The sequence below is a fragment of the Brienomyrus brachyistius genome, chromosome 10 (assembly GCF_023856365.1).
Source record: "Brienomyrus brachyistius isolate T26 chromosome 10, BBRACH_0.4, whole genome shotgun sequence".
NCBI lineage: Eukaryota > Metazoa > Chordata > Actinopteri > Osteoglossiformes > Mormyridae > Brienomyrus > Brienomyrus brachyistius.
The window spans coordinates 8193753-8220177 of NC_064542.1; the positions used below are offsets into that span (position 1 = coordinate 8193753).

The 26425-nt window shown below is 43.3% G+C and overlaps 1 protein-coding gene across 10 annotated transcripts; it reads left to right on the forward strand.

Moving 5' to 3' along the window:
• The first annotated feature begins 343 nt into the window (after positions 1–343).
• On the forward strand, positions 344–26048 carry nsd1a (nuclear receptor binding SET domain protein 1a). Of its 10 annotated transcripts, none has more exons than XM_049029614.1 (25): positions 344–491; positions 1019–1189; positions 1884–2794; positions 5577–5718; positions 7236–7408; positions 7588–9574; positions 9667–9788; positions 10976–11240; positions 13208–13299; positions 13570–13647; positions 13823–13880; positions 14703–14881; positions 15453–15587; positions 15672–15795; positions 17297–17497; positions 17650–17829; positions 17916–18072; positions 18417–18622; positions 18736–18848; positions 19003–19272; positions 19522–19638; positions 19929–20070; positions 20219–20325; positions 20548–20749; positions 21198–26048. In XM_049029614.1, exons 3-25 carry the CDS (start codon positions 1901–1903, stop codon positions 21896–21898), a joined length of 6645 nt encoding a protein of 2214 aa, XP_048885571.1. In that variant the 5' UTR covers positions 344–491; positions 1019–1189; positions 1884–1900; the 3' UTR covers positions 21899–26048. The 10 variants fall into 10 exon arrangements, with proteins under 10 accessions (XP_048885571.1, XP_048885573.1, XP_048885575.1 ...); XM_049029616.1 differs by lacking the exon at positions 344–491 and adding an exon at positions 579–656; XM_049029618.1 differs by lacking the exon at positions 344–491 and adding an exon at positions 582–647.
• Positions 26049–26425: the final 377 nt, after the last annotated feature.

The following is a 26425-nucleotide window of genomic DNA, read 5'->3' on the forward strand; positions in this document are numbered from 1 at the left end:
TATACTCATAGCGGAATAAAATAAAAGAAGTATCTATATAAGGGGAAAAAACTTGCATGACCAAACAAATGAACGATCATTCATATGGCCAGTTCTGCCAAGTCTTATGTGTGACGTTATATTTAACCTCGAGTAATAAACATAAGGTGATATACACATATTACGAAAAAAACAACGCAAATCCATTTAGCTGCGACTGTTTTTTTCTAACACGACTACGTGGTTTCTGTATAAAGTACCTGAGATCATTTTTATAAAAATAATAAACAAAAGGGGGTCAGACACACATCGCTTTTAACACATTTAGTTTCCTTCCAGACGCGAGTTTTGATCGCCAAGCCGCCAGTGTAAAGTTGTGGCCTGTTTATTCACTGGTAACCAGTGCAGAGCCCATTTTGACAAACTCGGGCAGCGGACGGCCCGGAAATCGCATTAGCGGCTGGCGAAAAGATCATTAGTATAATTTATGCCAATCTGATGATTTTTGACAAGTGCGGTTTGTTTTTCCTTTTATTTTGTATTTTTGGAAAATAACATAAATAATCTTATCATACTTGTAACCTAAGATGGAGGAAGTCACGCCTTTGTTGGGATAAAGGACAAATGGCGCGCTGGTTAATGGTATTATGGCAGCGTCCTCGACACGAGTAAATAGGGTGATTTGTCGTACGATACATGAAGCGAATAGCAGGTTCCTCACGTTTAACTAAGTTAAAAGCTGTAATTTGTGGCTCTGATTTTTGCTCTTAATGCACTATTGTGAGCTGCTCCTAATAGCGACCGGGGGGGATGGGTGCCTTTGCCGATTGGCTGCTTGCAGATACAGTCAGGACTCGCTTTAATGTAACCAGGGGCAGGTCGGCAGCAAGGAAACAATCATTTATTTCATGTAAAACTGTACATTTTAGATATGTGTTTGGGGTGCAAACTTTTACAGCAGGTAGATACTTCGAGGTAACGGAGGGATCTGCTTTTGTTTTCTAAATCGATTTATCTTTGTTTTTAATTTTTTTTGAAGGAACCGCCGGTGAGCTGATAAAGTGAAGAGAATGAGCACAGGGTCCGGGCCTAGTGGTGCTGCAGCGGCTGCGATTTTACTGATCCGCTGTCACAAATTGGGGAAAAAGCAGGCTAGGCATACGAATTTGAGAGCGTTTCAGTCCTTGTTGTTGTGACCGAGACATAAATGGTAAGATTTTGAAGGATTTTCGCCATCGGGAGTGTTACTGTGTTTTCACGTCGTGATATGCAGTGAGTAACCTACATCTGCCGATGTATGTGTTTGCATGTGTGTCGGTGAGCAGGTTCGATCGCACAATCTTACAGGCGACGGTAGACATGATGTCGATCGACAGCTTTGTGTCTAAAGGTTTTTGTTCTGTGGACGATATAATGTACCACTTTTACACGAATGTCAACTTCAGTTGAGTCTAGACGGGGCACCACAGTGCGTCATTTTTTTTTTTTTTTTTTTTTTTTTTTTAGGTCTGACTACCTATTACTGTAACTAACGTGACCGGCAAATCGTAGCGATCTGTCTAGATTGTGCTTGGAGAACGATATAAAGAGCGTTTTCCCGCAATGAACATGCTAAAGACAGCTCTGGTTCTTCGCCTGTTAACATGTGCAACACTACAATAATTTTTAGTTCTTATTATTTGTAAATATAGGAATATTGATCGCATGAAGCCTTTTGAAAATTGGCTATATGTGGTTCTAGCCAATAGTAGCTTTCATATTTGACTAAATTAAATTATTTTGTAACGGAAGGGAAGGAGATGTTTTCAATATCAAGTGTTTTAGTGTCCAAGTGTTTGAAATGCCATGATTTTGTATGGTTATTATACTGTATGTTTTATAAATATGTGCTTTTCTGTTGTCAGGATGGAGCAATGACAGAATGAATCAGTCATATAAACTGACAGTTAGGGATCCCTTTGAGTGCTGCTCCAGCTCGCAGGAGCACCAGAGTGCCAGTGGTCTCATTACTCCCTACGGAAAGCAGTATGGCGCCAACCTTGGGCTAGACTCTCCACTCTCCCTGCAACTGTCAACGTCGTCTACTTTCAGACCTGCCTCGTCTTATATGTACAGCCAGCACAGCTTGTCCTGCTACAGTCCCCTGAGAAGGCTCCAGGATTTAACTTCGATGGTGCACAGGCCAGACCTGGGAATGCCGGAGAGGAATCTCCATGGTCATAGTGATTTGCACGAGCCGAGCCTTATAGGGGGTACTGAATACATGACTGCCTTGAAGGACACAATTCCATCACCTGGCAACCATGAAACAGGAGATTATTTGGCTGGTCAGGGTGTAGAAAGGACCAACTTTGCCCCAGCCAGCCCAGTCTGCCAGGAGCACACCAGTCCAATTACCAATGGCTGCTTGCACTTTGAATCAACTTTATTCGAGAACGGAGACAGTAAAGATGGGGAGGATTTGCCACTGTTGAAACATTCGTTGAAGAAAGACAGAGAGGCAAAGGTCGATGACACAAGCACTTCTGAAAATGCCGGGGTGGATTTCACAGCAAGCAAACAAGACCTTGGTGTTCACAAGACTTTGGCGGCCAAGAACATAATGGGCCATTGCCCTCCACTGAAAAAGTGTCCATCGCCTCCCTGCGATCTGGCTCACGTGGGGAGTTCGGATGAAGATTCAGACAGTGATTGCGAGGAGCTTGTGTCGGAGAATTGCTCACCTGGCTTTGGAATAGCTGCTGTTGGCAGTGGCCCGCTTCATGACTCCGCCGACCACTGCATCTCCTCATCCGAAGGCCCGAAAGTTAATCCTGTAAGATTGCTGGCACACAGTATATCAGTATATCCTCATCATTTCCCTCTATTTCACTAAATCAATGATTCCTATATTCTGTGTTTTTCTATCTGACTTCAATGACTGGCATTAACCATTTTCACATACAGTATTGTTTGTTTATCCTTGGTTGCTCTTTGACAAGAATGTTTTGCCTTTTTTTTATTCTTTCGTATGACATCAATAGAAATATCAAAAAAGTTCCATTTTGCAAAGCACTTCTGTTTTTGCCAATGAATTATTCTTCAGGTGTCTAGCTCCTATTATATAAAGCTATTCACCTTAAGAGCCTCTTCACCAACTAGACCCATTATCTAAATCCTTTTATGAAATTAGACCAACGTGCTTATTGGTCTTCTCCCTAATTTTGTTTTAAGTGTTTGTTATACGTCGCTATTAACATACAGTTTGAGTTCTTTTTGAATAATTTTGTACGTACATTGCTTCACTTCTTATTCCAGTACATGAAAATAGTTTGACTGCAATGTAGCAATTTTGCTTTTTGAGACTTACAGTAGCATAATGGTGGGTTACACTTCGCATAAACTGCACCTTCATAATATCTTTAAAATGCTTTTGTGGAACATTCATAAGCAGCATGTAAACATATCTTAACATCGTAAGATACATTAACAACTTTGGTATACGTTAATAACAAACATATGACAATATTTGTTACCGACGTATATTATACCCATCATATCTGGGCAATGGTGGCTTAATGGTTAGGGAAGCGCCCTTGTAATTGAAAGATTGCAGGTTCGAATCCCCGACCAGCAAGGCATCACTGAGGTACCCTGAGCAAGGTACCGCCTCCAAACACTGCTGAATTAATACACATCACATATGGGTTAAATGCAAATGGCACTTTTTGTTTTTGATTGATCTCCAGAATTATATATACAATAATTTAAGACACATTAAAGTATTTTTACATGCTGCATATGAATGTTCTAAGAATGCGTAATGAATGTGTTATGAAGGTGTGCTGAATGTTCCATGAATGCATAATGTAGGTACAGTTAATGTGACACGTTACCTAATAGTTTCCTATCGCTAGTCATTCTAAAACCCGATTTTCTTTTATGAAGTCCTCAGTAATACTTGAGGCCGTATTTACATTCTACATGTTTACACTTTTCATATTTAACAGATGCTTTTGTCCAAAGCGACGTACACGTGAGGGAAATGATGCATTGCAAACATACACGCTGTCACGTGCATCTAGGCTGAGCTCCTAATGAATGCGCAGGTACAGGTGTACACAGCATGGGAGCTAAAACTCTGGTGAACACTTATTTTTAACACTATTAGAAATGACTTGGTGATGGTAGACAAGTACGAAAGACAAGCTCCATCAACAAGTACTCAAATTCATTAGTTTGTAATTGGGCGAGCTGTGGTCTATGATGCATTGCTATCAAACTGATTATGATGTTTTCCCACAATACACAGTGTAATAGGTTCAGAACACATGTGTTATCATAAACCAAATAAGCAGCTGTTGTTCTGAATGGGCAGGTGTGGCTGGTTTGGTGGCTCACTGTGCAGCTTATTCCTCCAGGTTTCAGCTTCTGCTTTCCTCAAGACAGCTTGTGTGTGGAGATTCCATGTTGTTCTTGATTTTCATGGGTTTCCCCTGGAAATGTTGGTTCTGACCTGGAGTCCAAATGTATGCCACCAGGCTGTGTTATTCTCAGTTGCCCCTAGTGTGTGTCTCCTTCAGCACAGTGCAATCCTTTCAGGCTGGCCCCTGTTTTTTTCAGTTGCCCATAGTGTGTGTGTCCTTCAGTAGAGTGCAATCCCTTCAGGCTGGCCTGTGTTTTTCTCAGTTGCCCCTATTGTGTGTGTCCTTCAGCAGAGTGCAGTCCCTTCAGGCTGGCCTGTGTTTTTCTCAGTTGCCCCTAGTGTGTGTCTCCTTCAGCACAGTGCAATCCTTTCAGGCTGGCCCCTGTTTTTTTCAGTTGCCCGTAGTGTGTGTCCTTCAGCAGAGTGCAGTCCCTTCAGGCTGGCCTGTGTTTTTCTCAGTTGCCCATATTGTGTGTGTCCTTCAGCAGAGTGCAGTCCGTCCAGGCTGGCCTGTGTTTTTCTCAGTTGCCCCTAGTGTGTGTGTCCTTCAGTAGAGTGCAGTCCCTTCAGGCTGGCCTGTGTTTTTCTCAGTTGCCCCTAGTGTGTGTGTCCTTCAGTAGAGTGCAGTCCCTTCAGGCTGGCCTGTGTTTTTCTCAGTTGCCCGTATTGTGTGTGTCCTTCAGCAGAGTGCAGTCCGTCCAGGCTGGCCTGTGTTTTTCTCAGTTGCCCCTAGTGTGTGTGTCCTTCAGTAGAGTGCAGTCCCTTCAGGCTGGCCTGTGTTTTTCTCAGTTGCCCCTAGTGTGTGTGTCCTTCAGCAGAGTGCAGTCTATCCAGGCTGGCCTGTGTTTTTCTCAGTTGCCCGTAGTGTGTGTGTCCTTCAGCAGAGTGCAGTCCACGCAGACTGGCCTGTGTTTCTTGCTGTACCCTTCAGCCTCACCATGACCCTATACTTCACAAGTTGTTGGATTTTTGAACATTTAGACATTTCATATAGGCGGCTTTTTGCAATGGATCTTTCGGCTTTTAGAAATGTCAAGTATTGTAACTTTGGACTGCCACAAAAGACAGAAGCGCTTATTTTTCAGTGTCATTGTGCATTACGCACAAATATATTTTAATAGAGGTATTATATTTCAAAGTAAAGCAACAGTGTTTCTGTGCATTAACTTTTATTGTTGTTATTTTTTTGTAGCCCAGTAGCCCAAAGAAGCGACCCATTATAGATGTGAAGTACTCAGTTGGCGAGTTAGTGTGGGCAAAGTTCAACCGGAGACCTTGGTGGCCCTGTCAGATTACAAATGACCCGAAATATGGAACCCACTCCAGAATGAAAGGTGGGTTTCTTTCATCATCTAAACCAAGGAAACCTGTTTAGTAAAAAAATCCTTCAGCTTTGTAAAGGTGACTAACTACTGTGTGTGTCTCGTGTCTGCAGCAGCTATTTAGTGAGTTGGTTTGCCACGTGCTATAGCAATGTCATCTTTTAACCCAGGTGATGATAACATATTGTTAGGGCTCCGTTAAATTTGGGATTGTGTCGGGCATAATCTATTGTAAACAGGATATATAGACATACATGTATTGTGTTAGGAGAATCCTGATTGTAAAGCAATCAATGAAACAGTATCCTAAGATAAAAATGCATCAAATATCTGAGTTTTTAAGGTATAAGAATCTTTGAAGTCAACTAAATGCTTCTCTTGACAATTTATAATGCTTCAAAGAACAACAAAAGCGACAATGACTTAGTAATCAGACTCCAGAGCCGGCAATCGTATGAGCAGGTGTGGAGAACTGAAAGTAAAACCATCGGTAACGTACTTGCTCTTGGGTGTCTGGGATGAGGGGCTCCTGCTCGGGGCCAGATGACATGAGCTAGAAAGTCCACCGTAAAATCTGAAAGGTCTGTGTAGTCATCAATATTCTATAAAGCAGGGTTGAATTCTCATTCCTACAAGACAAGTAATGTCAGCTGTGATAAATCAATTACTCATCACTGTTTGACTCTCTGTGTGAAAATACGACTAGCCATTTTGTAAGTAATTGATGGAGGACATAGTGGTGCTTTTACATTTAATGCTAATCTGCTAATCGCCATAGCCTTAAGTAATTATAAAACTTGCTTTTTAGCATGTAGCATGGAGATTGTTTGGAAAACAAACCTTTGTGTAAGCATATTCCAGTGTAGTTTTCAGGAAATATATGAAACTAGCAATATTTCTCATACAACCATTAGGACATTGACATTGACACTGCTGGCTGATTCACTGCAGAAAGTGTGCTAACGGTTTCATATCATGTCAGCACGTCCATTCATATGGTGGGATATTAACTACAGCCGTTTGGGATAAGTGCCCTGCTTACGGGTGAAACAGCTGAGCTGCAATAACAAGCTACACTTTGGTTTAAAATTTGAATCATTATGCCCACTGGCCTGTTAAATATGCTTATGTAAAATTCCAGATGTATTGGTGTTTAACATAATTGATTTCAGTAATTATTGTATACAGTGCTTGAAATAACTGTTGAATTACCTGCTTTGGTTTCTGTAATATTCATAATAATAATTATTTAGTTGAAATATTTGAACTACTTTTGGAAAAAGACATTATTATGGACAATTGACTTCTGATGATGCAATAATTTTGAGGTAATTAAGTGGAAAATATAAACTTTTGAAAGAATACCTTATTTGATAGTTGCTGTATTTAATCGTTATATGCTTTATATTGTCGTCACCTGTAATGTCTCCCTGACGCAAGCATCTTGCTTTCAGGGTAGGGAACCCTGTGAGTTTTTAACTCTGCAGCGATTACGGATTTGTGATGGATCTCACGATGCTCTCTTGCAGAGCCTAGCCGCAGGCCCTGTCGCCAGTATTTTCTCAGGACATTTGGGGAAACGGTGGATCAGGCCTGGGTCCCTGGGAAGGCCACTCATCCCTTTGAAGGCGGCTACCAGTTCGAAAATCTCCCAGTGCTGCGGAGGAGAGGAAGGCAAAAGGATGAAAACTATAAATACACTGTAATTACGGCCGTTACCGCCACACTGCGAACTTACGCAGTTTATTCCTTCAAATTATTTTGTTTAATGTAAATATTGTATCGTTTGACATTTTCGTTCTACTTTAGAAGTATTAAGTGAACGCCACATGAGCTTCATGCTTTGCCTGATTGTACGAATGCTTACCACTATCTCCTTAGATACCACGCCGGCTATCAGAGTCATGGAGAATCAGCGTGATGGAGGCTGAAGCTCTGCTTCCAGAGCCGCTGAAGAAGGCCCTTCCTGTTTCCTCTCCCATACAGAGTAACTTAGTGAGAGAGGATGACATCCTGGAGGCGCCGTCCTGCTCGTCTCGTAATTTGTCCCCCTCGTCAGGTTTCCTCCCCGGCGGTAAACCCGAGATCCCTCAAGTCAGCGAAAGCAGCGGAAGGAAACCGGTGGTCACAAAGAGGCAAGGCCTTTCACCCAAGACACGCATCCTAGAGAAGGAAGGGCTGGTCTTTGAAACATTATCAGGCACTACAAAGGACATAATCCTTGTTACTCCAGACCAGTTTAAAAACAGCACTAGAGACAACCGGCATCCTGACAGTGATCCATTAGCTGGGATCTATTCTACCAAGTTTCCTGAACCACCACCCAGAGAGGATCAGAGTAAGCCCTCCCTGCCCGCTAAAAAAGACGTAAGAAAGAAACCAGCACGAAAGTCCATGTCCCTGGTTCATGTGGTGCGGGAGAGAAAAAGTTCTGAAGGTCATGGAGACAGTATCGAGTCTGACTCAGGGCGTCGTCTTGCTGATAACTTAACTTTGGGCATCGCAGTTTCATCTATAGGAAAATCAGAGGGCACCAGTTTAATAGGAGGCCTGGATCTGTGTCACTTTTCAAAGACCCCTCTTGATAGACTTTCTGCCAGTAATCACCTCATAACAAGAGCTTTAGCAATGGAGGAGAAACTCAAAGAGAAGCCCCTCTCTAGGCAAAACTCTGAGCCTCTTTTCCCCAATTTTGATACGGAGGAGGATGTGTTTGTCAAAACAAAAACTCCACCCGATAAACTGAAATTAGCAGATAAGCATGCAAAGAATAAGCCAGCTCCTTTTGTTTCCAGTGATCATACCTCTCCAGCTACCGTCCTCAAATTTGCCGAGTCTGAGAAAAATAATGCCTCAAATGGATCATCTGTAAAATCTGAAGATGAAGGCTGCTTGGTCTCTGGATGCCTTGGTTCTACAGTAAATAAGAACAGCTCGTTATCAGACATTTCCTCCTGTGGTTCCTCTTCACCAGTACCATCCATGGATGCTTTCCACGATATCAACTTGATTTCATTCAAGTCCTTGGCTGACGAAGATGGGAACTGTAGTAAGCCTGCTTCTTTTCGAGCAGACGCCAATTACAAATTCAGTACCTTTCTGATGCTGCTAAAAGACATGCATGATAGCAGAGAAAAGGATGGTTCTCCTTTGGTTCTTGGGCCAGGTGCTAACGGACCTACCTCTGCTCTCATTAAAGAAGAACCGTCTCTTATATCTCCTCGGTCAGGAGAACGAGCGGCTCGTGGTACAAGGATTGAATTCTTTGAGCAGAACTGGACACCAGCGGTCAGGCAGAAGGAGATGGCACTGAGTTCCAAGAGCTCTCGAGTAAAGCCCAAAAGGGTAAGGCAAAGGCCGACCTCAAAAAAGAAAAGTATTAGAGACAAGGCAGAGAAGGATTTTTTATTTACAGAAGTTGAGCGTATTTCAAGCCTGAATCAGCAATCTAAAAAGCAATCTTTGTTGTTGACAAAGGGAGTGAGTGCTGGCAACACTCATTTGGAGGATGCGTATGGGAAGGATCACCCTATTGGCCCAACCGATGGAGCAACAGATGCATCTGCTGAGTTTGCTGACCTTCTGACTGACAGTTGTGGCCTGAGCAACATCACTAGAGTGGCACCAAAAAAACGCTGGCAGAGGTTTGAGGAAGGTGGCACTGAGTTACTGAAGTCAGGGGAATATAACAGCAGTCTCAGCGAGCAGCCACTGACCATGGTGCCTTCAGAACATAGTAGGGCCTGCAGGGACAATATGGGTCACACTCCAGATATGTCAAGATCTTCCCATCCAAAGAAGGGAGTCAGTAAGCAAACTGACACTCAGATGTCTAAAAGCATTTCAGAAGCGAATGAAGTCTCTGCAGGTCAGTTATCTGTCTTTTTGTTATTGATGAGTGCTGCGCAGAAGTGTTTCATCGTCCACTATTTCATGAAATATTTAACATTTATTCAACAGCACATTCAGAAAATAAACGCCTCAGAAAACCGAGTAAAAGACTTCTGGAATGGACTGAGGAGTACGATCAGGTTTTTTCGGTGAAGAAAAAAACGAAGAAAAGCCAGGGACCTTCTGAAACGGTGGGTATTTGTCAGCGCGATGGTGCCTTACTGGTGATTTCACATGTCATTAGTTTATCTGGCATTGCTGAAAGGAGTAACATATTCCTGGTTTAGACCAAAAGTAAACTGTGATCCAAGCACATATTGATAATCTGGTCATCAGTAATTTAGCTTAATAATCAATAAATTATCCAGCAGTGTCTGTCAGATCACTGCCGTTTTATATGTTATAAAGTTTTACATGTCCGTTGCAGTTTACAGTAGTATAGTGATTTTGCTTCTTAAGACAACATTGTGGGCCATGTAATGACATTTATTAAAAGTAACAATGTCACTGGAATGTGTTCACTGGAATCACTAGAATTTACATCACTGTAAATGTTCCTTTTCATGGGATGTCTGAAGCATGTCTGCTTGCATGAACGTCTTGAATTGCACAACCAAAACCTTAATCCACATCAAGAATTGATCACCCTCTGCTCAGGCATGTCCTGATTTTCCCATGTCCCTGGGTCAGTAAGGGAGGGGCTTGCATTTCACTTCTTTAACCAATCACTGTCTTCATCGTATGACATCACCGCATTAATTGAAATGAGTGTTTTCTATAAAGCAGCAAGGTGCACAGATTTCCGAAGTACCTGCCTTTTGTTAAGGGACATGTCATAGATAAACAACATAGGAACATGGTTACCTGCATATGCTGTACGGAGCAATGTAAGGGTGCGTCTTTATTTCATGATGATAATATTAGCAGCAGTAGTAGTGATAATAGCAACAACAACAGTAATAGTAGTAACAGCAACACTACTACTGCTAATAATAGTAAATACCAATAAATAACTGGCTTGAACCAGCACCCTTGCAATCACAGACACAGAGGCTTGACCTACTGAGCCACACGCCGCTCCTGTGCTGATGGATGGAAAAGTTGAGTTTGAAAACGAGAATGTTGATGTTGATGCCATATGATGAAGACTATGATTGGTTAAACATGTGAAAAGCCTTTCTCTTATTGACCCTGGGACACATCAAGCTCAGCAAAATCAGCATGTCTCTCTGGTCAGGTCTAAACAAAATGTGCTGTAAATTTAAATAATTTGCATAGTGTGTTCCAAGTATGTGCAAATGTGGAAAATTCTGATCGCGGCCTGCAGTCTTGTTGTTGAGCAACACTTGGCCAATTTCTTTCAACTTCTGCCTTTCAGAATTATGACATGGAGAATGCAAGAGAAGAGCAACTGGAGACTAGGAACATAATGCAGGACCTTCTGAGCTCATTGCCAGAGATGCAGACCCCACCTCCCGAGGAACAGTCCAAGGGCCTTGCTGCACGAACCCCATCTATTTTAGAGCACACTCCTCCCCAGGATGACCTTACTCTTCCCATTGACACATTAACCCCACCCCCAGAAGCGCCCTCTCCTTCAGAAGAGGTGGCTGATGGGGAATTGGCAAAAACAAAGTCTTCTGGTAAACAAATCCTCTTGTCTTTAAAGAGTCAGGAGACGCACAACGTTAACGTTTATGAGCTATCGATTTAACTTGCGTGTAATGGCATCTTATGGCCTGTAGGTGACTGATTTGATAGATTTTGAACTTCGTTTCGTGGGTCTATTATATGGCAGATATAAATTCCTACTTACTTATGAGTGCCTGCTTAATAATCATCTACATGAAGATTACACTGATAACTGAGGAAAACTGTTACCCCAACAAGCCTAATTCTCCACTGCTGTCTTGCTCAATGAATTTATTTATATAATTAGCAAGCAACATTCCAAAAATTTGAGCCCACCTGAGAAAAACAACTGCGTACTCTTTATTCTTTTTCTTTCATATAAGAAAATTATTACAAAATCCAAATCCTTTGATTCAAAAATCTTAAAAATCTTTGTAAAAGCTTGCAAAAATACTACGTGCTACCTGTCTTGTTTTACAGCAACTTTGAAGACTCCCATGTATTGTTCCTAATAAATGAGGAAGAGAAATCTTGCCATTCCTGTTGACCATTGGCAGCATGGATCAGGGGTCTATGAAACTGAGAGTTACCTCATGGTTACTGAGCCATACGAAGGGCTACCAGTCTGAAACGCCCTCCTAAACTTATCTAAACTTCATGTATAATAAACATCTTTGAAATGCTTTTTTCTAGATATTGTCGTTTTCAAATCTATGTCAATGCTAATGTGATTAAAGAAGAATAGCAACAGGATAAAATTACATTTTAGACGCTGCTCACTGGTGAGTTGTAGTATTTTTAGAACAGGGCGACTCATGTGGTGCTGGGGGGCATCCTGGTGCCCGCGGGCCCCATGTTGGTGACCCCTGGCATAGACATTCCCTTTTGTTAGAACAGGTTTGTTAGTATAATTTAAAGTGAAAACTAAAAATAATTGCTTAACGTCTTTAAGTGTGACCAAAATGTGACGTAGCTAAAAAGTGGATTAATGAGATAAACAGAAAATAAGTGCAATAAAACAAAATATAAACAATACTCCTGTGTATATAATAATATGGCTTAAAAAAGAAGCCCCCCCCACTTTGCTTTCAGAGGCCTAATAGGTTATAGCGTATTTATTTTGGAATTTGAATAGATCCTTTAGTTTCACCCGATTTCTTCTGTGAAGTTTTCTGTTCGTTTATTGTCGTTATGCTGGAATGTGAATTTGTAACAAAGCAAGTGTCCTTGTAAAAGCGAAGAATATCTGAGCTTTGGCCGAAATATTAATCTTGAAATGATTTTTTCCCAGCATCATTACCAGATTCAAAATAAGTGCCATGTTTTGGGAAGTTTGTGTCAGATTTTCTGGATTAGAACATCGCAGGGTTGAGCACGTCAACAGAATAAGGAATTTTCTTTTATCTAACCATCTTACATATAATGGGCCAGTGAAAGGTATAGGAAGGACATCCACATCATTGCTTTGTTTGACACGATGTTAATGTTGAAGGAACTGAAGTTTTTGAGCCATTCTACCCCTTGCAGTGCAGTCGTGGAAGGCAGATGTCGAACTTTTATTTGTATCACTGCTCATCTTGGGAAAAGCCCATTGTCTGCATTTCTTTGAGATCCTGTCTTCAGCATGTTGGTGTCATGGTGGCACTTGACAAATGTTTTAATTGCTATTGCATTCAGATTCCTTCACAGGCAATGGAAGGGTCTGTTCTGTCTCTGTCACACATTAGTGTTGATGAATATGAGGGTGTTTACCTATGTGCTCTTTGAGAGATTTTTTACTTAATTACAGGTCAAAAACAGACTAATTAATTGTGACAGAGAGTAATTGGAGAATCGGTGTATTGTTGATCCGTGTTCCTTCTCGCTTTTTTCAAGGTAACCTCATAACTCAGAATAACAAAAAAACTAAATGCAGGAAACTTGAAAGGTTCGAGGAAGCTGCCTGAAACATTTACTGATTCGCTTTTTTCTTCTCCAGAATGTCAGGACAAAAAGCGACAGAGGAAGCCTACTAAGAAGATCCTTGAGTGCTCCATTGAAGCAGAGCCTGTTGTGGTTCCAAAAAAGAAGGTATTTTCAGCACAGACATTCTTTAGAATCCTCCATTTTCCATGTTTCATACCTCATTTCATGTGCATTTTTATTGCCGTTTAGTTTTTGCTTAATGCAATTGGATCTGAACGCGCCAGTAACTCAGTAAGAATGCTGGGGTACAGGGCAGTAGCTTGCTGTGGGGATCCCATGCTGAGGTCTTCCAGCCATTGTATGTCAGATGCATGTCGTTAAAAGAGAGAATTTTTTCCCCTTCCTGTTTTATTTTCTCCTTCCCCTCTTCTGGAGGTTCAGGAGTGTAGGGAACAAGGTAAATGGGCAGAGGAGAAGTCGGGAATCCAGGAGAAAGAGGAGTTACTTACAGAGGTGAGGGCAGCCACCAGGGGCACAGGCAAAGGGGTCCAGCGAGCTCATCAACACGCCCCTCCCCAGAGCATTCACTTTGTTCCTTGTTTGTGTACTTTTATTATTTGAGTCATCGCACATCACTGTCTGACAAGCGAATGCGGCCACCTTTAGTAAATACGAATGTTTATTGCAGATTAAGTTTGCAAAGAAGGAAGTTTCTGGATCAACTCCATGCCATGTTGGCTTTTCAGGTGAGCAGAGTCTTGTCTGTGATTTGCAGCATAATACACATGTGTCTTTAGCATGTGGTGTAATGGTAATTCATTATACACGTGCGTCTTTAGCATGTGATGTAACAGTAACTCTCATAATACACGTGCGTCTTTAGCATGTGATGTAATGGTAACTCTCATAATACACGTGCGTCTTTAGCATGTGATGTAATGGTAACTCTCATAATACACGTGCATCTTTAGCATGTAGCATATTTTTTGTTGTTGTTATTGAAGAAGAATTTAGTGATCAGTGGCCATTGTTAACACGCCACAGCACACAGTGCACAACAACGAAATGCGTCCTCTGCATTTAACCCATATGTCACATTGTGACATAGCAGGGGGCAGCTAATTCAGCACCCAGGGAGCAGTGCTTGGGGGTGGTACCTTACTCAGGGTACCTCAGTGGTGCCTTGCTGGTCAGGGATTCAAACCAACAATCTTTCAATTACAAGTGCACTTCCCTAACCATTAAGCCACTGCCCACAAAAGAGTCAACATGGATGGGATTCGAACCCACACATACAGAGCACAATGGACTAGCAGTCCATCACCTTACCCACTCGGCCACCTCGTCAAGCTATAAAGATTCAAGCACACAACTGAGGGGATTACAGGTAGCCACATGCTCAGCTCATTCAGCTACGCAGCCATTGTACATTATATTGTGCATTTTTTAAATTGGAGAATTTGATCTTTTTTTGCTCAAGTGTACAACATGTGACATTCGTCAGGATACTCAAGCGACAACCTATCCGCTGCCCCTCTGTATGATTTACTTGCTTTTCTGGTTTTCAGGCTCTGTGCAGCAGTCACATAAACAGAAGAGGAAGCGCCCAAAGGCAGAGTCCTCCACCCCATTTAAGGAGGCCTCGGACCACAGCAGTGTAGAGGCGGAGAGCGACTGGGATCTAACTGTGGTTGCAGCTGGAGAAGAAGGACCACATGAAGACACAGAGGGCGGTGTGGACCCGGAGGTCAGTTACACTTACACACTGAGGTCAAGAGTTCATTGGCTGTGTCCAAATTCGGGAGCTGCATTTTCTTGATGCTGCATTCGAAGTCTTATTGCGTCATGCCATTTCAAAGGCTCCTTTCAATGTGCTCTAGGAATGCGTCCTTCTGTTGCCAAGTTGTGAATTATCTATCCATTGGATGTATCCCAAGATGCATTGCGTGGACCTTCGAAAGACGCAGCTTACAAAAGCTACGTAGACTACGTCCCTCGAAGGATGCAAACCCTGAATTCGGACACAGTTATTGTGCATGAAGAATCGATTTGTATCACGGCTAGGAAGAATAAAGAATGTAGCAATACTATTTTACTTGGTTTCTTAGCTGAGCCTTTACTAAGTAATGCTGTTTTAAGTAGTACAGTATTGTTTTGTAACTGGATAGTTTACCTGTCTAGTTCAGCTGAAGAACTTGTTAAAGGTTGTTAAAGAACAGGGTCCCTGGAGGACTGAGTGCCGTTAGTGGGATTTGTTGAGTATCCTGGAAACAGGAGCCACTGTTGGATCACAAAGACAGCTCCCTGTGTTGGCTTAGGGCTTTTCGTCTAGTAATGATGACAGCCAGTTATCATCCAAGGACAACCTGCTGGGCCAATCAGGGCTCATTGGGGGCAAGAAATCCATGGCGGAGAAAGGGGGCGCCGCCTCCATGAAGGAGAACGTGTGTCAGGTGAGTGCCGTAGAAGTGTCCGTCGCCCTCGGAGCCGGCCCATTGGCTGGTGATCCTCACCTTTGGCCCCGCCCACTCACCCAGGTGTGTGAGAAAACGGGGGAGCTGTTGCTCTGCGAGGGCCAATGCTGCGGAGCCTTTCACCTGGAGTGCATCGGCCTGTCGGAGATGCCCCAGGGTCGCTTTGTGTGTCAGGAGTGCACGTCAGGTAGGTGCCCCATCGCCAGCCTGGCACAAGGCACTGCAGCTAGAGAGTTACAAAGCAGAGGAGGCCATTCAGAGCATAATGCCTCTGTGCATGTGCAGTAACTCTCTGAATGTCATATAGGAGCTAATACTTCAAATCAAGTCAAGTAGGTCTTTATCGTCTTACCATCTATATACATTCCATAGTATACAGTGGCGCGAAATAACATTCTCCCGGACCGCAGTACAGTGTATATACATAAAGTGCAGACACTGTAAACAGTGAAACACATGAAACGCATGACGGAGAGGAAAAAAGGATAATATTCATTCATTTATTTTCCACCACTTATCCGGGGTCGGCTCGCGGGGGCAGCAGTCTAAGCAGGGATGCCCAGACTTCCCTCTCCCCAGCCACCTCCTCCAGCTCCTCCGGGGGAGCACCAAAGCGTTCCCAGGCCAGCCGAGAGATATAATCTCTCCAGTGTGTCCTGGGTCTGCCCTGGGGCCTCCTCCTGATTGGACGTGCCCGAAACATCTCCCCAGGGAGCCGTCCAGGAGGCGTCCTAGATAGATGCCTGAACCACCTCAACTGGCTCCTTTCGATGTGGAGGAGCAGCGGCTCTACTTTGAGCCCCTCCTGAATGTCGGAGCTCCTCCCCCCCTCTCTAAGACTGAGCGCAGACACCCTGCGGAGGAAACTCATTTCTGCTGCTTGTATCCACAATCTCATTCTTTCACTCACTACCTAAAGCTCATGACCGTTGGTCAGGGCAGGAATGTAGATGGACTGGTAAATCCATAGCTTTGCCTTCCCACTCGGCTTCTCTTTCCCACAACAGAATGGTGCAGCAAACGAGAAAAATAACTGATACATATAAATAATAGAGAATATAGATTTATAGGGGAGTTGTGATACCCACACAATGTACCGGATACGTTGGCCACTATAGAAGTAATAAATACAACAGACGTAACAATACGACTGATATGACAGAGATGTGGGGACCTGTAGAATGACATTAAAGGCATATCCACCCGTAGCTACAGTAACTGTATTAAAGAGCATTTTTGCTGAGAGCTATGCCCCAGTGTTCTTCATTTTACGGTGCTGGCCTTTTAAATTATAGAGGAAAAACTGCGGTTTTTGTGTGCTTTGTTCGGCCGCCTGAAATATCCTGAGGGCACTAATAAAATCAGTCCGTTCCACCCTCTCACCCCCCATGTCCTGACAGTCTTTTCTGGAAGAACACGGCTTTTCCTCATTGCACTGCCTAGATTTTTATTGGCAGTGTTCTACGTTATATCCTATAACATGTCTATACACTTCTATTTAAGCGCCGGATATGCTTTTAAACCAGTGGTTAAATGGATGGTTTATTTAAGTTCTGTTATTGACTGACATGGGAGTAAAGAGTCAAGATATCTTTATTGTCACTGTACAAGTGCAATGAGAGTGGCAAAGGAGTGTCCATTTTGTGGCCCATTCCTGTACGCTAGCTGTCTCTGGTGATGTGCTGCAGGTGTGCATACGTGCTTCGTGTGCAAGAAGCCGGGAACGGATGTCAGGCGCTGCATGATTCCGGTGTGCGGGAAGTTCTACCACGGCGAGTGCGTCGCCAAGCACGCCCCCACTCTGCCCCAGGGCCGCGGCTTCCGCTGCTCCCTCCACGCCTGTCTGTCCTGCTACATCGCCAACCCCGCCAATCCGTCCAGCACCAAAGGTGAGTCAGCCTTTTGCAAGACTGCTACCGTTTTATTTATGTCACTAGCACCGGATTTATCCTGTCACTGCATACAGTGTGTATCATTAAGTCTGATAAGCACTCTGTAGCCAGCGGTGCACTGATATCTGCTCCCCGATCACCTTCGGCAGGTCGCCTGACCCGCTGCGTGCGCTGCCCCGTTGCCTACCACGCCAACGACTACTGCATGGCCGCCGGAAGCGTCATCCTGGCCAACAACAGCTTCCTGTGTCCCAACCACTTCACTCCTCGCAAAGGCTGCCGCAACCACGAGCACGTCAACGTCAGCTGGTGCTTTGTCTGCTCCGAGGGTCAGCGTGCCGTCCCTGTCCCGTTCCGCCTCTCTGTCCGTCTAGTCCACTGATTGATCCTGGCCATACCTTTTCTGTTCCTGTAGGGGGCAGCCTCCTGTGCTGCGAATCATGTCCTGCTGCTTTTCATCGCGAGTGTCTGAATATCGACATGCCTGAAGGAAGCTGGTACTGCAACGACTGCCGGGCCGGAAAGAAACCCCATTACAAGGAGATCGTGTGGGTCAAAGTGGGCCGATACAGGTCAGAGCAACTAATGTATACCTAATGTAACGTTGCTGTGTACAAAAAGCAGTGGGTCATTTTACCGAGATATACGGTAATTTGAAAGTTTTTCTTCAAACCCCAGTGCTGTTCTGCTAAATTTTATTTATTGGTGGCTGGTTTTATCATAGATTTTGTTTTACGAGAAAACTTAATTTTAAAATAACTTTCCCGAAATTCAATGGTATTCCGTATTACAGTTATATCACGTAAAGATAAGTCATACTGGGCTTTGTCTATGACTGCAGGGCTCATTTGCCCACCGCGGCTTCTGCATGTATGGCTGCCTTGGTTAATCCTTGCTGTGCTCTGTCTCTGCGCAGGTGGTGGCCTGCAGAGGTCAGCCACCCCAAAAGTATCCCTGATAACATCCTCCGCATGAGGCATGACGTGGGTGAGTTTCCTGTGCACTTCTTCGGCTCCAAAGACTACCTGTGGACCTACCAGGCCCGAGTCTTTCCCTACATGGAAGGCGACGCCAACAACAAGGAGCAGATGGGAAAGGGCGCCGACTCCATCTACAAGAAAGGTAGGCGCGAGCTTCAGGGCAGGAAGCCCAGCTAGGGCATGTAACGGGAGCTTGGTCTGGCTCTTTGCTGGGAGTGTCTGGCTTTCGGCGTGACGGTGATCATGTGCCTGCAGCACTGCATGAAGCTGCAGAAAGATTCCGGGAACTGCAAGCTGAGAAGGAGATCAGGCAGCTTCAGGAGGACAGGAAGAATGACAAAAAACCCCCATCTTACAGGCACATTAAGGTATCAGGTGATATCATTTGAAGGTCGTAAGAAAAACTGGGAAACAAACATCATCAAACTAGCCTGCTTCATGCAAGGTTGTTGTATTGGCTGAATGTCTGGTTTTCTCTTCCCGATTCTTCGCTTCTCATTCATCACTTCTCTGCTCATGCAGGTGAACCGGCCAATAGGTAAAGTGCAGATCTTCACCGCCGACCTATCAGAGATCCCCCGCTGCAACTGCAAGGCGACTGATGAAAACCCTTGTGGCATGGACTCCGAGTGCATCAACCGCATGCTGATGTACGAGTGCCACCCGCAGGTGTGCCCGGCCGGCGAGCACTGCCAGAACCAGTGCTTCACCAAGCGCCAGTACACCCAGGTGGAGATCTTCCGCACGCTGGCACGCGGCTGGGGTCTGCGCAGCATCACCCATATCAAGAAGGTGTGTGAAGACAAGCTTACTGAACAAGATATCCACCCAAACGTACTGCAAGGCAACGAAATAGGAATTTTAATTTTCCACAATCAAAGTTTGCTTCAGAATACAACAAATATAGTTGAATTACGAATTAGTTGATCGCTAGGAGCTTATTTAATGAATTAAGCTTACATGCGGTAGACTTCGTCCAAGAATCAAAGACTTAATGGCCAGACTGTTTCAGTTTTTGTGACGGTTTGCTGCACGTTTTAGGGGGCGTTTGTGAACGAGTATGTTGGTGAGGTGATTGATGAAGAGGAGTGTCGCACTCGCATCAAGCACGCTCAGGAGAACGACATCTGCAACTTCTACATGCTGACTTTGGATAAGGTGACCCCTACTTGGCTGGCTTTAATAGAAGTGAAGAACATTGCCTGTGTTTTGGTACTGACAGGGATTACTGATGGACGTTGACGTTGCTACGTAGCTGTGAGTTTCATCAGCACGGTTTTGTTCATTTCGCCCTAACTTCCAAGGAAGTCCTTGACTTAATAGGTTGCCTAATATATGAAGAACAGTGGGGAAAATATACATTTGAAGCCTTAATTTATTTGATCTTGTGTTTTATTTCCTCTTAATTATTACTTTTAGTATAGAATGTGTGTGTCTTGTGTCTGCAGGATCGCATCATTGACGCTGGACCTAAGGGCAATGAGGCGCGTTTCATGAACCACAGCTGTCAGCCCAATTGTGAGACACAGAAGTGGACCGTCAATGGGGACACGCGAGTTGGACTCTTTGCACTGGTGGACATCCCTGCTGGTGGGCCGTTCTCTTAGTCTGACCCATAATCCTCTGCGCTATCTGTTGTGTGATGTGAAGCATTTGCATGAGGGGTAATGTGGCAGGAGCCTGGTGTTTTCTGGGTAGAGCTGTAGAGTGATATGTATATCTTGGTGTCTTTTGTTAGGTGTGGAACTCACATTCAACTACAATCTGGAATGTCTGGGCAATGGGAAGACAGTCTGTAAATGTGGTGCACCCAACTGCAGCGGGTTCTTGGGCGAGAGACCAAAGGTAATGAATCGGCAAGTGCTGGAGTGATGCTCCTTGGCTTACTTTAAGAAACAGAGCATAAGCAATGACCTTCCATCTACCTTCTGAAGTTAGATTGACGTGTTTATCTGTACTGTGTGAGTGGTTTTTCCTAGCAGTATGGAATGATACCACAGTGTTTCAGTTTGCACTGTGTTCCTCGTTGTATTGTTTGAGGTGTTTAAGATGAATTTTTGACCATAGAACCAGCCCTCGGCAGAGGATAAGGCCCGAAAACTGAAGAAAAAGGCTGCAGTAAAGCGAAAAAGTCAACTAGAGGTGACCAAGGAGCGAGAGGATGAGTGTTTCACTTGTGGTGATGGAGGACAGATTGTATCCTGCAAGAAACCTGGTTGCCCTAAAGTCTATCACGCTGACTGCCTCAAGCTGTCAAAGAGACCAGCAGGTCCGTGTCTCTCAGCTTTTCTCATAACGGGCTTTTATATCAAACTGTTTTCTGTATAATCTTAACAGGCAGATACTTTATTGATCCCGAAGGAAATTTAGGAGCACTTATTTAACCCCTTTACTGAGGTATTTTCCAGCTGCAGACGGTCTATGTTTTTGCTCCGTCCCAACTCCCTACCAGGCAGTTCACATTTTTGCTCCCTTCTGGTAGCTGGGAAGGAGTAAAAGTGGGGACTATCTAGTACGGAGCTAGGTGGGAGAAAAAACTGGAATGTCTGCGGGTCCCTGAGGACTGGATTGGGAAACCCTGCTTTACAGAATTTGGTTGGACTTGCATGAACCTTATATGACAAGTTTTGTAATTGTATCGGTCACCACCCATATTTCTGCTTGTCAATTAGGTCTGTGTAGTCTGTCTGAAACATATTTCATTGTTGGTGTTTCAGGACGCTGGGAGTGTCCATGGCACCAGTGTGATGTGTGTGGGAAGGAAGCAGCCTCCTTCTGTGAAATGTGCCCCAGTTCCTTCTGCAAGCAGCACCGTGAGGGAATGCTGTTCATCTCCAAGCTGGATGGTCGCCTTTCCTGTAGTGAGCACGACCCATGTGGGTCTGACCCCCTGGAGCCTGGAGAGATCCGCGAATATGTCCTACCACCCCTAAAAGCAGTCGGTGTGGCTCCACCGCCACTTACTGCGGCCCCTTCGGTGGCTGCCACTCAGCCTGCCCTCAAACCCGCCAATGGACGGCCTCCACCCGTGACCAGTTCCGCCCCCCTGTCTCTATACAGCGCCCCCAGCCGCCCCTACGTGTCCAGTGCCCCTAAAAGCATCCTGGGTTCTTCTGCTTCTCAATTTAGGGACAACAAAGAAGTGGAAGAAGATGACGAAGATGATGAGGACGACGAGGATGACGACGATGCTGGTGAAGAAGAAGACCTTGAGGATGATGGAGAGATTGAGGATGGAGAGGTGATTGGGCTGGATGAAGAAGATGCAGATGACTATGAAGAAGAGGATGGAGAGATTGTGGACGATGAGGGGTTGGACCTGGAGGTAGAGGATGGGCAGACAATGGATGATGAAGACCCTGAGTACTTGGATGAAGAGGAAGGAGAAGTGATTGAAAGTCAAAAGCCAAGGGCGTAGGGAGGGGGGCAGAGACTTTAGTGGAGCCAATGGAAAGGCCCTTCCTACATCCCTGGACTATAAAGAGGCTTTTCCAAGACCCAGGTCTAAAATGGGGGAGTGACTGTGGGGAGAACTGAAGGAGGCTGACCAACCAGCGGAGACCCGGTACAGAGTTAACCCTTTGCTTTCTGCATGCATGCAACACCTTCCGACGGTCCCCGCAGAATGTCAAAGAGCTGCTAGTTCCATCAGTTCTTGCTCGACCTCGACCCCCCAGCCGTCTCTAACGTCTCCTTAGGGGAGTGGAACTGGTGCTATGGAGTTTTGTCTGTGTAGTCTCAAGTTTTCTCATTCATACATTTTTAATATCTGGTGCTGTTTTATTGTGAGATTGGACTTTTGTATGCTCATCTTTGTTTACTTTGTTTACATTTAATCTGAAACTCTTCTGGGGGGGGGGGGGAGGGGGGGGGACTCAAACACGCAAAAGTTTAAGGCCAAAATCAGCACTGCAGCTATGTAATAAGAGCTGGAAGGTTGCTTTTATAAGCAAATGCCAAGATAAATGCATCCTGAGCTAAGAATATCCAGAAGAGTTTTGCGACTTCTAGTATTTATGAATTCCCTTGTTAAGTAATCTTACATACTTTAGGCTTGGTCTTAGCAAATGATTTCTTACCCAATTGCAAGTTATTTTGTTTTTAAAAATAACTTTTTTTATACAAAACGTATTACTTGTCAGATTTTAACTATTAATAATAATGTCCAGACTTTAATTGATCTACTCAGTTTGGCTCACTAAGAACTGTGTTCAAACTTACAAGCATGCAAATATATTCATTCGTGTGGGGTATTTTAGCAGACAAATGAGAGTGCTCTTTTAACAGATGAACAAAGGCGACGTATCGAACGTTATGCCTGACCTCATTTCTTACTTACCGGAAACCATTGCAATTACACCCCTAGCTGTTATATCAGTTCCTTAAACTGCAAGCAGATCGACTGAACAAGGAAATTGCGAATAAACACAAATAAGTTGCAGTGTGTTCAAACAGACGTAACCCTCTTTGATATGCCACAATTGATCAACCCACCGTAAAGCTCAATGCCAAAGACCATCTAATAACGGACACCATGGTAGAGCTGTGGTAGAGTCACAAATGATACTTTATTAACTTCCTAGATTACCTAACGGAGTTGTGCTATGTTCGTGCATCAGGAACTACGTCCTCTCAGTGGATTATTTGGCCTGGAAGCAGTCCGCCTAATGTTCTCTTCTGAAGTCTTGATTCCTGCAGTTTTCTTTGCAAAATAAGTTCTAGCTGTACAAGGTCATAGAACATGAATATGTGCATTTCACCAGCTGCACTTTATTAACCTTGTTTGATTGTTTTAGTGGCATAGTACACATCCCTTTAAACTGTGAACACTGGAAAGGCCATCTTATTACCAGTTCTGGCAAGAGTGAATATATTCTCTGTTAGATAATAATTAGCATCTCATCCGCCAGTGAATTAAACCACATTCAGTTGTTCATTTGACGAAAGTTAGAGGAACGACCTTAAATGGGATCTAGAAATACCCCAGTCATGCCCGAATGTAATCCACCTTACCCCAGTTACAGAAATTTCCCTCTCGTCTCTGAACTCTCCAGCAGTGTGTGTACATTCACACATACTGAATTCATGTTTGAAATCATTTATTCAGAACACCTGAGGATTTTAGGGTTATTTTTTTTTTTTTATTGCCATGGATTTGAATGACGTATCCGAAAGGTTGTATGCTGTTCTGTCAATGTATTCTTACATTTTCAATGATCAATGGAAATGTGATCGCACAGCCGCGGGCCGTACCCACAGTCCGTGCTCCGTGCGGCTCTTTGCTGTTTAAGGAGTGAGGGTCTCTCGGTTCGAGTCGGTGAGTCCATGGATCCTGCTTTAGACCCCGACCACACCGAGGCTGCATTTGTGAGTTTGTTGCCCTGAGCTGTTGCAGACACTGCACCGTTGTCTCTAATCCCAGCCTGGCCTGTACTTTGTATTCCCTTCTGTTCTGAGGTCAGACCCAACATTACTGTGCAGCCTTTGAGAATGTCCCAAAGTCAGTCATGAAGTCAGTTAGCTTGGTAATCATGGAATCGTGTGTGCACTTTTGTGTGTGAAAGTGAAAGTTTAATCCACAGCTCTGGTCGATTAAACTAATTTGTTACGAGTACATACTGTATGTATATAATGATACTATCTTCAGTTATAATGCACAGTAAAATAATATGGATTTTCATCCATTGTCTAACATTGATGTTCTTTCATGTTACCCTCTACAGTTCAACAAATGGACTTAGTTAACCAGGCTGTCTGTTCACTGGGTGGTTAGAGGGGTGTTTGAGTAATTGGTTGCTCAGACTCAGTTCATATTGCTCGCCAACCAAATGCTAATCCTTGCACAGAGTGGAGTAGATACACACCAGCTCCCGCACCGTACAGTTCTGTGCTAGAGAAGGCTGTAAGAATCCACATTTATTAATGAACTGATGATATTAACTTTAAGAATTTCACTTCTACCTCTTCCCACCAAACTTTTACCTTATCTCCATGTGACTTGGAAATAATAATTAAACAATATGTGGTCTGTTCAGCATGGAAAGACTGAATGTAGTTGTTTTATGTAGAAAACCAGGAATTTCTCCCAGTTTGTTATACATATATCACCTGAAGGACAGGTGTAATGTCGTCTCTGAACATATGGCATTGCCATGTGACAGAGGTAACATTAAGTAGTAACGTATTTAAAATTTGAATGCAAATCATGATTTTTTTTAATATATAATTAAGTTATGTATTTTTAAGAAACTTTTTAGCTCCTGCAATATACTGACATCTTTGCTTCCCAATCAAGGCCTTGGATTGCCAAGACCATTATTGGATAGGCAGTTATAGAAAGTGGATGGACTAAAATGTTGTGATCCTAATGGTTAACTTATAACACACACACACACACACAGGACACCTTTGTGGAGTGACTGAAGTTCTCATTTTGAGTGCGATCCATAAAGATGTAATATATTGCATATACGTTGCATTATGATAATTTTACATTTGGGGCCATCAATAAAAATGTGTATATCTTGCCATTCACACATTTGAAATCATGAATAATTTCTAGGTAATCTAGAGAAGAGGTAACTGATTTTCCCTTGATTTGCTCCCTTATGGTATCAGCATTTATTTTGTTGGCATGTATCTTTGCTTCAACAGGACTCATGAACGTGACTCAGTGACGGATGTCGCAATCCTGAGGAAAACGGTAATATTACAGAGTAACAATGCTTTAAATACTACAGTTATTTTTCTACTTGCATATATTTACACCACTGCCCATCTGATTGTATCTATTAACTAGATATGTGTTAAAAGTAATTGTGGCGAAGCATAACTGGGAGTTAAGTGCATAGCGATGCTGAGAATTAAAAAGACAACGCAGCTCTCTTTGGTCACCTAACACTCCTAGTTTATCTGTAGCATGTAAAATATTTATTGATGACTTGTATGTTCAATGGGTTACAGAAGAAGCTACATAACTCAGTTGGGTCATTAGGTTTTCGGCCCTGAAAAAAAGGAGCAAAACAATATTTACCACTGACAACAAGTAGGTAATATGCTAATGTTGTGATGATTCACGTCTCAAAGGTCCTGCTGGAACCCCAGACTTAGATGGTTCAGCAAATTAGTATTAGTATCCTGAATATGTTTACCTCACTTATTATATTAAATTGCCCTCCATTACACTGATTGCTATTATGATTAACTCATTGTATGGGTTGCCTGAAATTATTTGCGAACATTTTCTTTTTAGTTTCATACTTAGTAGTGTGTCTATTCTGTATATGTATTTTTCTATATTCCCATATAAGCAGTTCATTGGCCTCTCACCTTTCCTTGTTCCGATGTCTTTGACTGATCTATAGCTATTTTTTGTTTGCTTTGGCTAGTTTTTTCACTCCAGTGTAATTTTTGAAAATGTGTTCATGCCCTTTGTCCTCGAAACCCCACCGTGTTTCTCTAGCAGAGAAACTATTCTTACGAACTAGAAACACTGCTGCCTTGAGAGGATCGCCGAACTGTACTGTAGTCCTTTGTATATAATAAAGATTACTGTATGGAACAAGCTACCTTTCCAGTCACAAGTACCTTTCTTTTACCACACCCTGTGTTTGACAGGTGGAAGTAAATGTTCAGATTTTGAATTTACTTTCAACCTTTTTATGTCAGTTATTTTAACCGTATTTCATATTATTTCTTGGCTGCCTAACCAAACGTTTTTAACTGTGGCCATCCCGATTTACTGTTTCACATGGGTGATAAGCTGAATCGTTACTGTTCTTAATCACCCTGCTACCTGCTATCAATAGGCTATGTACCCATTTTCAGTGGTATATAGCCATCATGTATTTTCAGACGCTAGTGACATCCAAAGGTTTATTTCACTAAAACTCCAATTGATCTATCAATGTAGTCAATAGGTCACCATATTGCATCACACTGGAAA

Bases quoted from the DNA above. Each gene is read 5' to 3' on its own strand.
- nsd1a (XM_049029614.1), top strand. From the start codon at position 1,901: ATGAATCAGTCATATAAACTGACAGTTAGGGATCCCTTTGAGTGCTGC. The intron at 9,789-10,975 runs GTGGGTATTTGT...TCTGCCTTTCAG, and splicing joins GCCAGGGACCTTCTGAAACG to AATTATGACATGGAGAATGC. The intron at 13,881-14,702 runs GTGAGCAGAGTC...TCTGGTTTTCAG, and splicing joins ATGCCATGTTGGCTTTTCAG to GCTCTGTGCAGCAGTCACAT.